The sequence below is a fragment of the Microtus pennsylvanicus genome, chromosome 5 (assembly GCF_037038515.1).
Source record: "Microtus pennsylvanicus isolate mMicPen1 chromosome 5, mMicPen1.hap1, whole genome shotgun sequence".
Classification (NCBI taxonomy): Eukaryota; Metazoa; Chordata; class Mammalia; order Rodentia; family Cricetidae; genus Microtus; species Microtus pennsylvanicus.
In genome coordinates this window covers 113914019-113928335 of record NC_134583.1, presented here as the reverse complement: position 1 = coordinate 113928335, position 14317 = coordinate 113914019, and the positions used below count along the sequence as shown (strand labels likewise).

General features: G+C 42.9%; 1 protein-coding gene across 1 annotated transcript; it reads left to right on the top strand.

Annotated features, from left to right (window-relative positions):
• Window positions 1-2748: 2748 nt before the first annotated feature.
• Window positions 2749-4436, top strand: LOC142851414 (antiviral innate immune response effector IFIT1-like). The gene is made up of 2 exons (XM_075975261.1): window positions 2749-2798; window positions 2943-4436. The coding sequence occupies exons 1-2, from the start codon at window positions 2749-2751 to the stop codon at window positions 4321-4323; spliced, it is 1431 nt and encodes a 476-aa protein (XP_075831376.1). The 3' UTR covers window positions 4324-4436.
• Window positions 4437-14317: the final 9881 nt, after the last annotated feature.

Here is a 14317-nt window from a genome sequence, read left to right as displayed (position 1 = left end):
TCTATCCATCGAGTCCCTTACTGAGATGTGTGCTTCTCTAAATCAAAAGTACCTGTCTCAGAGTAGATGCTTCCAGATTGTCACTTCTAAGAGTCTACATTTGCTAGGGAAGTTTTGTGTTCTTCTCTTTCTTCTATCTCAATTTTTCAGAACCCTGCCAGAATGCCTAATATCCACTATGAGTGAGTACATACTGTGTTTGTATTTCTGGGACTGGGCTATTTCAGTCAGGAAGCTTTTTCTAGTTCCATCCGTTTGTCTGCAAATTTCAAGAAGTCACTGCTTTTTAGTGCTGACTACTCTACTTGTCTTCACAGAATTACATCTAGTAACTGATGGAAGCAGATGCAGTGACCCACATCCAAGCACTGGGCTGAGCTCTTGGCATTCAGTTGAAGAGAGGGAGAAGGGATCATATGAACAAGACTGGGGGAGGGGTGAAGGGCATGGTGGGAAAATCATAAAGACAGCTGACCAGAGCTAGTTGGAACTCACAGACTACGGATTGATAGTTGTAGAACCTGCATTGTGTTGAAATAGATTCTCTGAATATGGGGTGACAGTCATGTATCTTAATCTATTGTGGGGCTCCCTGACAGTGGGATCAGGACCTATTTCAGGTAATGAACTGATGTTTTGGAGCATATTCCCTATGGTGGATTACCTTACTCAACCTTGATACAGAGGGAATGGTCTTGGTCCTGACTCAACTTGGTATGCCATTCTTTGTTGAGTTCCCAAGGAACGCCATACCTTCTGAGGAGTGGATGGAGGGTGAAAGAAGGGGATGTAGGGGGCAGGAGGAAAGGAAGAATGGAGAACTGAGGTTTTTATGTAAGAAAAAATATTATTTAGATATATAGAGCCCCCAAAGTTCTGTTGGGCAAGCCACTGGACCCATGGAATTGTTCTATGGCCCCCTGTATGCAGAAGGGCTTTACCATGCACTCAGTGTTCTGCCCCATGTCTTTCTGCAATGCCATCCTCTGTGCTATATATGCCTTTTCCTCTCTTATGAATACTCATGCTAGCGCGTAGTGTTTTGATTATTTTAGATTTGTATTTATCTTAATTCTTTGTATGAAAACTCACTTTTATTACAGGAGCATCTTGGAGATTTTCTAGCATTTTGGCCTGTCACACAACACTTCCTTTGAGGAGATGGTGCTGTATTCTGGTCTTGTAGTATTTAAAACTAGAGCTCATGGATTTTAACTGGGGTTATCAAAATTCAGACATATTATGAGAACTTAACTGAACAAAAGAAGATGAAGATCCTACTGTAGACATTGAATACAGAAAGGGGAGGGGGTTATCCAAAGGCATCAGGATTTTGATCAAACCATTATCAGGATAGAGGTATAGGGGATGGATGGGCTGGTGAGTCCAGCTGGCTGATTCATGAGGTTTCTAAATGGCTGTCATGTTCCATTTGTCAACTCTTAAGGGCTCCAAGCTAGAGTGTCCTTTATGGGACAGACCTAACACGGTATAGCACCTCCTGCTGCTATTCTTGACATCTGATCAGATCAAAGCCAAAAACAGCTAATTTAAGTACTTTGGCATCTCTGGCCTCTGGCAGACAACTACCAATAGGACCAAGGGCCTATTGACGTCTAGCCATGGAAGACTCAAAGGTGCGGCTGTGGGTGCCTACAAAACCCGAGTCACACAATTCTATCTCTTGCTCTCAACACTGATAAAAAAGCAGGAAACTCCTGTGTAGTTTATAACATAGCCATGTGTTTAGCTTCACTAATCTCAGCAAAGACCAGAAATGGGAAACACTGATATCATTTCCATCACACAGATGGGTAAAGTGTGATATTGAGGTATTAGTGAAACAGTCTAGGGAAGTGATTGTCCTGCTCCATAGCGACACAAGAAAGCCCATAAAGTGTAGATGCATGTTTAGAATGCAGGGATTCTTTGTAACCATAGGAGAGGACATCTTATGTGCCACTCTGTAGAAGGGGAGGGTGTTGTTGACCCACCTGAGTAGGAGGATTAGGTGGCATCCCACCACCCAGCTAGCTTACACCTGAAATAACCATACAGAAATTGTATTAATTAAATTTTTGCCTGGCTCATTACATCTAGCCTCTTCTTGGCCAACTCTCACATCTTAATTAACCCGTTTTTATTAAATCAGTGTATCACCATGTGACAGTGGCTTACTGGCAGGATTCTAACCTATGTCTGTCTCAAGCTGGAGATCCATGGTATAGCCTGACTCTGTTCTTCTTCGTTTGGTCTTCCCCGCCAACCTGAGTTCTGCCCTATCAACTAGGCCAAGACAGTTTCTTTAATAACCAACGAAAGCAACACAAATACAGAAGGACCTCCTACACCATTGTTGAGTCACCCTCCCCCCCATCTATGTTGCCCAGAAGGAAAGATCCAGAGAAAATCATATTGCTAGTGTCATAAGGCTGTTCCAAGGCAGAGAGCATGTCGATTCTGAGTAGCCTACTTCTGACTGGACACCAGCTGTTGGTGTCGGAGATGAAAAGGGAAGGGCCTGCAATGACAAATAGTTCCTATTTAGGTCAGCTCAGGTGGCAGGCACTTGTACACATTCTCCTCACAGACAGTGGGGAAGGGATAATAGTTTTATCGAGTTTCACATCTCAGGGCAGGAGTTTGATAAGAATACAGACCCAGCCTGTATCTCTGTGACTGTGTCCAGTCTTGAATAAATGGATGAACTCAAAAGCTAAGATGGTAAGTACACGTACATGGACGTGCATGGTCAAGGAGACTCTGACAGTTGTAGTAAGTGGAGCTGAGGGATCGATGTAAAAAACAGATATCAAGAAATTCTAAAAGGGCAAAATGTTAGATTTCCAAGAAATAAGCAAGAATGTTGTAAAATGTGTTTTCCGTGGTGTCAGATTCTGCCCGTGTCTCACATAACCAATCATCCTGCTTCCTTCTCACAGAGAGAATGCTGGTGCTGATCAGGTCAAGGAGAATCTCCTTCAGCTGAGCTGTCACTTCACGTGGAGCTTGCTGTTTGAAGACGCTGACATACCCGATTTGGAAATGAGAATCTCAGAGCAGATCAAATTCCTAGACATCATGAGCCCAGTGGGGATGCACAACCTCCTGGCCTATGTGAGACACCTGAAAGGCCAGCATGAGGAAGCCCTGCAGAGCCTGAGAAAAGCAGAAGCCTTGATCCAGGAAGAGCCATTGCGCAAGAAAATGCTGGTGACCTGGGGCAACTGTGCCTGGGTGCATTACCACATGGGAAGCTTGGCAGAAGCCCAGAGCTACCTGGACAAGGTGGAGAATACTTGCAAGGAATCTGAAAATCCCTTCCGCTACAGGATCGAGTGTGCCGAGGTGCACTGTGAGGAAGGCTGGGCCTTGCTGAAGTGTGGAGGACGGAATTATAGACGAGCCCTGGCCTGCTTTGCAAAAGCTCTGGAAGCTGAGCCTGCAAACCCTGAATACAACACTGGCTATGCTGTAGCCGCCTATCGTGAAGATTTTGATGACAAAAATAAGTCTCTGAAACCCCTGAGGAAGGCTGTCAGGTTAAATCCATCAGATCCATATATTAAAGTTTATCTTGCCCTGAAACTTCAGGACATAGGAGAAACAGATGAAGCAGAAAGACACATTGAAGAAGCCCTCAGCAGCCCATCCTGTCAAACCTATGTCTTTCGACATGCTGCCAAGTATTACCTAAAGAAAGACTGCATAGACAAAGCTCTCCAACTCCTACGCAAGGCCTTGCAGACATCACCTGAGTCTGGCTACCTGCATTACCAAATAGGGTTCTGCTACAGGCAACAAATGATCCAACTGAAGACATCCAGGAACAGACAGACCCGAAGGCCTGGCAGCATTAAGGAATTGGCACAACGGGCCATCTTTGAATTTCAGAAGAGTGTGAAGCTGAGGCCCACGTTTGATGCAGCTTATGTTTGCATGGCTGAAACACAAGCAGAAATTCGCCAATATGAAGAAGCTGAGGCAAATTTCCAGATAGCGCTGAACATGAAGAACCTCAGTGGGCACATAGAGCAGGACATTCATTTCCGCTATGGCCGTTACCAGCAATTTCAATCAGAAGACAAGGCTATCACCCACTACTTAAAAGGTCTAAAAATAGAAGAAAAGTCGTATGCCCAGAGGAAACTACTCACAGCTTTGGAGAAAGTGGCTGAAAGACGGATTCAGCAGAATGATCGACCTGTGGAGAGCACCAGCCTCCTTGGGTTAGTCCACAAGCTGAGAGGGAACATGCCCGAGGCCCAGCTGTACTATGAGCAGGCTCTGAGGCTCACTGGGGAGATGAACCCTGAGTTCTGAATGCAGCTCAGCTCTGCGAAGATAATGTACTCATCACTGAGATTCCATTCCTCCTAACTGACTGCTTTCCTCAGATCTGCAATCTTGCTGCAATCCAAGTACCTAAATGCATTGGCTCCTGCCACCTCTTTCTCACCCTCACTTCTGTCCCCACTACACCTGCTCACTTAATGGTGGCCTGGACTGACTCCTGCTGTTCTCAACCCTTTGAGCGCTGACACAAACCTTTTTCCTTATGTGTGTGTTGTGACAAGAAAATCTTCATCGAAGTGCAGAAGAAGGGAGAATATAAGAAAGGAAGACAGGACTGCGAGGGTTGCATCTACCCAGGAAGACTGTGGAACTGATCTAATGGGAGCCCACCAAGGCCAGCTGGACTGGGACTGAATGAGCATATGATCAGACCAGACACTCTGAATGTGGTTGACAATGAGGCCGGACTGAGAAGCCAATGACAATTACACTGGATTTTGATTGTATTGCATGTACTGGCTTTTCGGGAGCTTAGTCTGTTTGGATGCACAACTTTCTAGGATGGAGGGAGATACCTGGACTTCCCACAAGGCAGGGCACCTTGATTTTTCTTAGGACTGGGGAGTGCGGGGAATGGGAGTGGGTGGAGTTGGAAGGAAATGGGAGGATGGGAGGAGGTGGAAATTTTAAATAAATTAATTAATTAATTTAAAAAAACAAAAAAATATAATGGAGTTTACTGAAGAAAATAAAGAAAATCTTCATCGTCTGCCTGCCAGTGTGCTGGACGAAGAAGTCTTCTCCAATTAGGATTCATTTTAGGTCGTCAGAAACTCTTACTATAGTACAACCACAGAGCAAAAGAGATGAGAAAAGGAGAGAGTTTGAAAGCAGAACCGCTCTCACAGTCCTGGACACCCATTCACAGCTAATGAGAGACTTAAGTGTGGGGACAGTAATGCAAGGAAAGCTTTCTGGGACCTTACAGACCGAAGATGAAATAAAAAGTTTGCCTGATTTTTTTCTCTCTTATTGATAGTTTGCTATGTGTGATGCTTTTCCCTCCACTAAAATAAATCCATTAAAATTTATGGGAATCACAAGCTCTTTCAGTGTAATTTGTTGAGAGTATTTTAAAGGTTCATCTTTCACAGTACCCAGGAAGGCATGGGATAGCAGAACCAACTCCCAGGAGTCTAGTGGGCAAGCATGGGAGAAGCTGTGCACATGAAAACAGCACATGGGATGTGAAAACATGAAGAAGGTTATTTCATTCTACACAACTCGTGTTAGTAAGCGTGCCTGATGCTACCCTGGTACCTGAGCCCTGCTTTTCTCCGTAGGAAGATGATGCTTGGGATGGGCTAGACTTCATTTGCCTGAATTTTGGGAAATTACAACGGATACTTTCTACAGATTTATCCATGTTAAGCCAATAACATGTTTATTAAATTCAAGCAATGGAAAACTGTAGTGTCCGCTCTCAGGATTCATAAAGATGATCCCTGATAGCCCACATCAATGGACAGGAAGAGTAACTGAGACGGGAGACGAAAAGGGAACGGGAGAGAGAAAGATTGGGCAGCAGCAGTTTGATTGACAAGCTAGGATCTGGCTATTTGGCAGGCTCTTCTCTTCCAGTAATCCATTTCCACCTTTTCCTGAGGGGAGACATATTTACAAAATATTTCAGGGGATGATAAGTGTGAGATCCACATGCCTCTGCCTCCCATGTGCTGGGATTAAAGGCGTTTTCTCCATGTTATTATTTTCATTTTCATATTCTTATCTCTATTTCTAAATCACTTTGCCTCTACCCTGACAAGATGTGTTTTTGTCGAGGCTGGTCCATGTCAACCCGCTGTTTGCCTCCATAGACTCCTCCTTGCATATTGTACACATAGACTTATGCAGGCACACGCGTATACACACAAATTTAAAAGACTAAAAAATAATATATTTAAAGTTTGCATGTTTATCAGATATTTGTACTGGCAGTTTCAATGATAATGGACTGGATTTATGAATTATTTTCTGAAAAACTACAATGGGGGTGTGTTGTATTCAATATTAGTTGAAGATATGTTACATTTGTTTATGCCATGGACTATTTGTCTAATGGTGCAAAGAAGTGTTGCATTCTTTTATATTGCATTTGTTTAACTCTGTGAGGCTGTGTTACTTTGCCTGTCTAAAATGCCAGAGTGGTATAATAAAGAGCTGAACAGCCAATAACTATGCAAGAGAGAGGGATAGGTAGACTGACAGGCAGAGAGAATAAATAACAGAAGAGGGAGGAGCAAAAAAAGAAGGAAAGGTAGATGCTAGGGGTCAGGCACCCAACCACATAGCCAGCTGTGGTGTAAGAAGGAAAGAAAGGAACATAGAATATAGAAAAGTAAAAGCCCAGAGGCAGAAGGTAGATGGGTTAATTTAAGCTAAGAAAAGTGTCCTAGAAACAAGCCAAGGCAAGGCCGAGCATTCATAAGAAAGAATGTCTCTGTGGGATTTATTTGGGAGCTGGGTGGCAGACCCCTAAAAGAACAAAGAATAAAAAACCAATTTCAGGGGTGGCTATAGTAAGAAAGGGAACAGGGCCATCTCTAGTTAGTTGCATTTCAGGTACTTCATGGAAGTTATGAATATCCATGTCAGTGTTTTTTGTATTAAACAGCATGACCGTCAGAGAATAATCAACAATACTTTGGTGGATAGGAACTCTTAGGGTTTCTAGTGGTGTGAAGAGAGACAATGGCCATGGCAATGTCTATAAAAGAAAACATTTAATTGGGGATGGATTACAGTTCAGACATTCATTACATTATTGTTATGGCAGGAGGCATGGCAGTGTGCAGTCAGACATGTGCTGGAGAAGGATTGGAGTTCTACATCAGATCAACAGGCAGCAGGAAGAAAACGCCACAGTAGAACAGAAGAGTTCAAGAATAAGAATATGGAAATGTAGATTCCAGACATAAGAATGTAGAAATAAAGAAATATAAAGTTGTAAGCCTAGAAGAATGAGAGCAGGCTGTCAGTAGCTTTCTCAGCAGCTTAAGGATTAGCTGCTCCCTTTTGTAAACAGCTCTCTCTGCAAGACTGAAGAAGCCCTCTGCAAACTGAGGGTCAGCTCTGTAAACTGGCCACTCATGATCAACAACTGAATATGAGCTGAGTTAACCTTTAAGTGGTGGGGTGTATGTGACGTTTCAGTTGTGCATTTTCCCCTACCCCTCCCTGCTATGGGAAACTGGCAGTGTCAGGGGAGGTGCAGAGCCTTGGTAAACACTGTCAGGGGACAGCATGGAAAACAATGGACTAAATATAAACACTAGTTTAACTGAAAAATTCTACTACTGAAAGTTGCAAAGAAGGGCAATTTGTGTCTAAGTTTCACCTCAAGACTCTAAAAATTCCTTTGTTATTGCCTAATGCTTGCTATAAAAGGAGGAGCCAACCTTTGCCACAGGCTTACAAGTCCAAACTCTAGCTGTGGTCTCACATAACTGATAAGATTTTTGTGCCCATGGAGATTTATTTATTTATTTATGTTAATTTTTAAATTTTTTCCCCAGAATAAAGTTTGCTTCTGGTTTACTAGTCTTTGGTGATCTGTGCCCATCTTTGTGCAACCCCCATGGACCCAGCAGGCCTATCTTCATCATCTGAGAACTCCAAGCCTACCTACAGTGACACACTCCTCCAGCAAGGCCACACGTATTGACACAAGACCACACTAACACCAAGAAGGCCACACCTCCTAATAGTGGCACACCCTATGGACCTATGGAGGCCATTTTTATTCAAACTACCACATGACCACACTACAAGGCCCTCATAGCCTTGTAGTCATATCACAATGTACTTTGTCCAACTTCGAATGTCCCACGAGTCTATTTATAGCAATCTCGAACCTTCTTAAAATTTCAAAGTCTCATGCAATCTTCCAACATCATGTTCAGGATATATATTATCATTCCAAAAAGCAGAAAAGGGAACATAGTGAGGAAATACTGAACCAAAGCAAGACCAAAAACCAGCTGGGCAAAATACAAACTTTACATCTCCATATTTGATGTCAAAATGCTCTTCAGATCTCTAGCTCCTTTCAGCTTTGTTGACTGGAACATGCTTGTGCCCATTATAGTGATGGCAGGAAGTATGGTGGTATACAGACAGACACAGTTCTGGGGAAGGAACTGGGAAAACTGTATCTGGATTAGTGGGAAGCAGGAAGAGAAGGACACACTGGCCCTGGCTTGAGCATCTAAGAGCTCAAAGCTGGCCCATAGTGACACACCTCCTCCAACAAGGTCATTCCTCCTAGTAGCACCCTTCCCTAAGGGATCTCTGGTGGCTATTTTTATTCAAACCAGCACAGGGACTGGCTTGAACACAGAGCCTGTGGAGGTTTGAATAGGTATGACCCCTAGAAACTCAAGTGCTTAAATGCTTAGCCTATAGGGAATGACACTATTAGGAGGTGCGGCCTTGATGGAAGACGTATGGCCTTGGCAGAGGAAGTGTGTCACTGTGGATGGAGGTTTTAAGTTCTCACATGCTCAAGCGACACACAGTGTGGGACATTTTTCTCTTCTGTTGCCTACATCTTGACAGATGTAGAATTCCCAGTTCCTCCAACACTATCTTTGCCTTTACACTGTCAAGATTTCTGCCATAATGATAATGGACTAACCCTCTAAAACTGTAAGCTAGCCCATAATAAATGATTTCCTTTATAAGAATTGCTGTGGTCATGGTGTATTTTCACAGCAATAAAAATCCTACATAAGATAGGAGCCTACAGAAACAAAAGGAAGCAGTTCCGTGTGAAGTAATGGGAAGAATCTACACTTCCTGTCACTCATTTTCAGTGCTGGCCTACTGTTACACAACTTTTCTGTGTTCATAGAAAGACTTATCTATTTACCCCACGTGGAAGACACTGACAGACAGGAGAAATTCCATGTAAGTACAGGATGGTGAGTCAATCAATTTATTGGAGCTACTCACAGAAATGCAAGTGAACTGGGGCAGCTGCATCACCAAAAAGCCCAACCCACAGCTCAAAGAGGGGGAGCCTTAAAGCAAAGGAAAAGCCAGTTTTGAGTTAAATGGGTTCTTTTCAATCACAGTTTAGAAAATTCATTTATAGTGTTAATTGCACCAGGTGAGAATAAGACCATTACCACAATGTGAGCCGAATTTGTAGTAAGCTTGATTTCATTGGGGCGCACCCAAGAGCTGGATAATGGCTGCCTCCTGAATTGTGTTAACGAGAGCAGCCCTGAATCCATTTTTAGGCCCTTTTTAAGGAGTAAAATCACCAGTAGCTTGCAAAGCAGGTTTACAGAAGAGAGACAACGGGACAATAAGTAAATGCAGAAAAATCTCAAGAAACATCATAGTGGTCACCATGCAATTAGAGAAGATGACTAGAGAGGGCCAAGGAGGGTAAAAGGATTCTCAAAAACAAGACAAGTTCATGGGTTGATGTTAGGGTCCGTTTCTAGCCCTGACCATAAATTATTTCTCTAGACCAGATCCCAACATAAACTCTCTTTCTTGACTGGAATGGAGGAGACAAAATTAAAGACACAACTCACATGCTTAATTGGGAGGGAGATTCTCAGTGGTCCCTCATGAAGTCCTGAGTTCACATCCTAAAGACTTCCTCTCGTTCATTCTCCAAACAGCTTTCATACGAACACACAAACTGAGGGGGAAATACACTGACATTCTGTCTCCTAGGTAATCAGGTGAATGACATTTTGTCACATCCGCATCTACCTGTCTGCTGTGTGTGCTAGCTGTCACATAGGCTTGAATCAGCATGTCTATAAGGCTTCTTCTAAATTACAAAGAAAGGAACAACAACATCTTGATGTTTCGTTGGGGCAGTGACAGCCTTTCTGCAGGGCTATGTGACAAACTCAGGTGGGGCCTAAGGCTTCAGAGCCTAGCTGCCACACCATACAGAAATATGGGCCTACAGGTTGAGGCAGGTCAGGATCCAGAAAAGAGACTTAAAAGTAGTGACTCAGCTCTTACAGGAAATGGAAACTGATGTTAGCAATGCAGCATAATGTGTTCTGTTTTCATAATCAAGTAGGCATATTCCTCATTTCCTCCTTGACTTATGTTTTCCTGTCAAATCTTTGATGGGGGGTGTCTTTGCTAGCGGCCATGTCAGAAGAGCAAAAGATGGCAGCCTAAGTTCAAAGTATCAACCCACCAGGACAAAACTCTCTGATAGGTCAATTTCTAACACATTAGACCCAGAGATCACAATCCCTGGAACGTCTTTGGCTTCTGCTGTGCCCTCACATGATTGCTGCTGCTCTGTTTCTCTGGTATCTGGCATCTTTCTCTCATGGAAACATCTCATTCCACTGAGCATTATTATTATGAAGATGATTTCTTCCTAAGCTATACTACCTAAATGATAATAATAATGTCAGTTTAGATAGAGTTTTCATGGTTAAAAATATAAACAAGGAAGTGTCACACTGTTACAACACATAAGTTTCTATTGAGGAGCCATACAGACTGTGACATAATGATTAAGAGAAGGTTAATGATTAAGAAAAAATTTTAATATTTGAGTCCCAGTTAGTCCAGTGAGCTTAATTTATTTTAAGCTCAATATTGGGATATGTGGTCATGGGTTTCAGAGTACCCCACAGCTGAAAAAGAACATTGAAAAGGACTTAAAGTTAGACTAAGATGTTTTTGTCAAATAGCTTTGAGATGAAAAACCCAAGAAGATAATCTAAAGTTTTAGAAAGGCATCTGAGATCTTCTTAGGTGACAAGTGCATGGAGCGATGCAAGGCAGTTGGCAAGTTTTGGCCCAGTACCTTTGGCATGCAGATTCTTCTGCCAGGTTAGATCCACTATCTGTTGTTGCTCCCCTGAGCCCCCAAGTCAGAATATGGTGTAGGAGGTCCTCTGTCTATGTGTTGCTTTCATTGGTTAATAAAGGAACTGCTTTGGGCCCATAGCAGAGCCATAGGAGAACAGAGCTAGGCAGGGAAAACTAAATGGAATGCTGGGAAGAAGAGGCAGAAAGAGAAGCCATGGATTCTTCACCTGAGATAGATGCCAGTTAGAATCTTGCTGGTAAGCCACAGCCACATGGCGATACACAGATTAGTGGAGATGGGTTAAATTAAGATGTAAGAGTTAGCCAATAATAAGTTAGAGCTAATGGGCCAAGCAGTGTTTTAATGAACATGTTTTCTGTGTGATTATTTTGGTTCTGGGCAGCCGGGACAAACAAGCGGCCATCCTGTTACAAAAATATAACTTGATATCTCCTGAACTGATTCAGGAACATCTTTATCAAAGAACAGTTGGGTCTCAGGGACAACAGACAGTCTGGGGTTTGAATTCTTGGGGATCATCCTCTTTAGCAAGTTAATTTGCCTGGTGGTTACCCTGAGTTTGGGGGCTTTGTATTTTGGTGTCCTGGCCAGTGAATGATAGGCAATTCACTTGGCACCATATGGCCTCTAGCAACTGGACAATTTTTTACTTATTTTTAATAATCTTTCCCTTTGTGGTGACTAAGTCCCTCTGTTTATATATCTGTCTATGGACATGAACCATGGCAAGAGCATATTGGCTGTCTGTGTCAATGGTTACTGCTTTCCTTTAGTCCGTTTTTTTTTTCTTGTTTTTTGAAACAGAGTTTCTCTGTAGCTTTGGAGCCTGTCCTGAAACTAGCTCTTGTAGACCAGGCTGGCCTGGTACTCACAGAGATCCACCTGCCTCTGCCTCCGAAGTACTGAGATTAAAGGCTTGTACCACCACTGCCTGGCCCTTCAGTCCATCTTAAAGCCTATTCCAAGACAATTATGTCTTTTCTCAGGACCTTTCTGCCCTTGACCAATCCTGCCTCCACATACCTGGTTACATCTTGAATAAAATTGCTTCCAGTCATGTAGAAATCTGCATCTCTGGTGGTTAGGGGGTATGTGTCAGGTCAGGTTGCCTACCTTGGATGACATTCAGCATCCCAGGCAGTCATGTTTGGACTCCTCAGGGTTATTGACAGGCATTAATGACCAAGGATTAATCAAAAGTCAGTCTGTGCTTATGTAAAAGAAAGGCCTCAATACTGAGTCAGATGGCATTAGACACTCACTAGCTGGAAGTATCGCTCAGCTGGGCTTCCATAGCATGAGAACTGTGACCATTAGAGCCCATCCCAAAGAGAGCTTGTCAGTTTCTTTTTACAGGAATGGTAGTGGCTATGATGGCTCTTATACAAGAAGGCTGTCTTAGGGTTTCCCTTGCTGCAATGAAACACCATGATCAAAATCAAGTTGGGGAGGAAAGAGTTTATTTGGCTTACACTTCAGCATTGCTGTTTACCCTCGAAAGAAGTTAGGACAAACTCAAATAGAACAGGTTCCCAGAGAGGGAGCTGATGTAGAAGCCATGGAAGCAGTTACTTATTGACTTGCTTCCCATGGCTTGCTCAACCCAACTGCTTATAAAACCTAGAACCAGCATCCCAGGGATGGCAGCACTCACAATGGGCTGGGCCCTCTTCCACTGATCACTAAATGAGAATAATGACTTACACCTGAATCTCAAGGAGACCTTTCCTTAGCTGATTTCCCTTGTTGACTCCAGCTTGTATCAAGTTGACGCACAAAACCAGTCAGTACAATTGACCCCTTGCCAACTTCTGTTAAGCCACAACGCTTCCTTTCTTATTCATCCTCAAGATCTTAAACACTTTAAAAGTTCCACAGTCTTTACAAATTCCAACACATTAAAATATCAGTTCTTTTAAAATAGCCAATTTCTTTGCAAATACAGTTTTTTAAAAGCCAAGTCTCACAACTGTGGGCTCCAGTAAAATCCTTTTTACATAAAGAGGGAAATATCAGGACACAGGCACAATCAAGTCAAAGCAAAATAAAATCTCAACCATCCAATTATCTGGGATCCATTCACAATTTTCTGGACTCCTGCAAAGGGCTTAGGTCACTTTTATCCCTTTGCCCTCTGCAGCACACACAGCTTGTCTTCTAGGCTCTGGCTGGCTCCACTCCCCAGCTGCTGCTGTTCTTGGTGGCCATCCTGTGGTACTGGAATCTTCAAAATTATGGGGTCTTTTTCTGCAACTGGTTTCTACTTTCACAAACAGACTCTCATGCTATTTTCAAAGTTGCAAGCTTCAACTTCTTTGCATGACCCCTTCTCTCTTGAGCCGTCAACTGCCACTGAAGTTGCATCTTCACCAAATGGCCTTTTTTGGCCTCTCATAGTACCAAACCTCAGCTGCTCTCTATGACCTCTTCATGCCTTTAAAACTTGTGTATAAAGACTGTATCATTTCTCAATTTCCCATTCTTGACTGTGTTATCAAACCATTTCTTTAAGGACATAAAAGAAGAACAAAATTAATCACCCCTGTGGCCACAGAAATATGTCACACCAACTCCAGTGTTGTCTGTGTGACATGACATATGTCATTATGGCGGACGGGAGCTACATGTTCCATGGGACTAGGCTCCCTGGAGGTCAATGGCAGATAGCCTGGTATTGGCCGCCCTTGGGGCACAGACGGGATTCTCGAGTAGCTGGCTATGTGGGATATGAGCTTTACACAATTTCTTTCATAATAATGATAGTCTTTACATATACAAGACAAGGATCATTCTCTTCAGAAACAGCACTGAGATAGGGAAGCACAGTATGGGAACGTATAAGACTACAGCAGAACCTTTGTCATACACAGGGTATATTATGAGCTAGGGAATAGATGGGTTAACGTTGGTGGACAAAGACTGTTATATTATACTTTGAACTTTATGGATAGGCTTGCTAGATCCCAACCCCCATGAAGTCTGGTGCATAAGAAGGTACTAAAAAGTATAGTTCAACATGTGCAGAGAACTGATTAGGTATATTTGGTCACTAGATGAAATAAAGGGTTAGGAAGAGGAAGGGCCATGATAGCGATAATGAGATAGAAAATTTCTATTCATAAGATGAAACCACTT

Excerpts from the sequence above, each read along its gene's own strand:
- LOC142851414 (XM_075975261.1), top strand. The coding sequence starts at position 2,749 with ATGGTCAAGGAGACTCTGACAGTTGTAGTAAGTGGAGCTGAGGGATCG. Across the intron at positions 2,799-2,942 it reads AGTGGAGCTGAGGGATCGAT|AGAGAATGCTGGTGCTGATC; the intron begins GTAAAAAACAGA and ends TCCTTCTCACAG.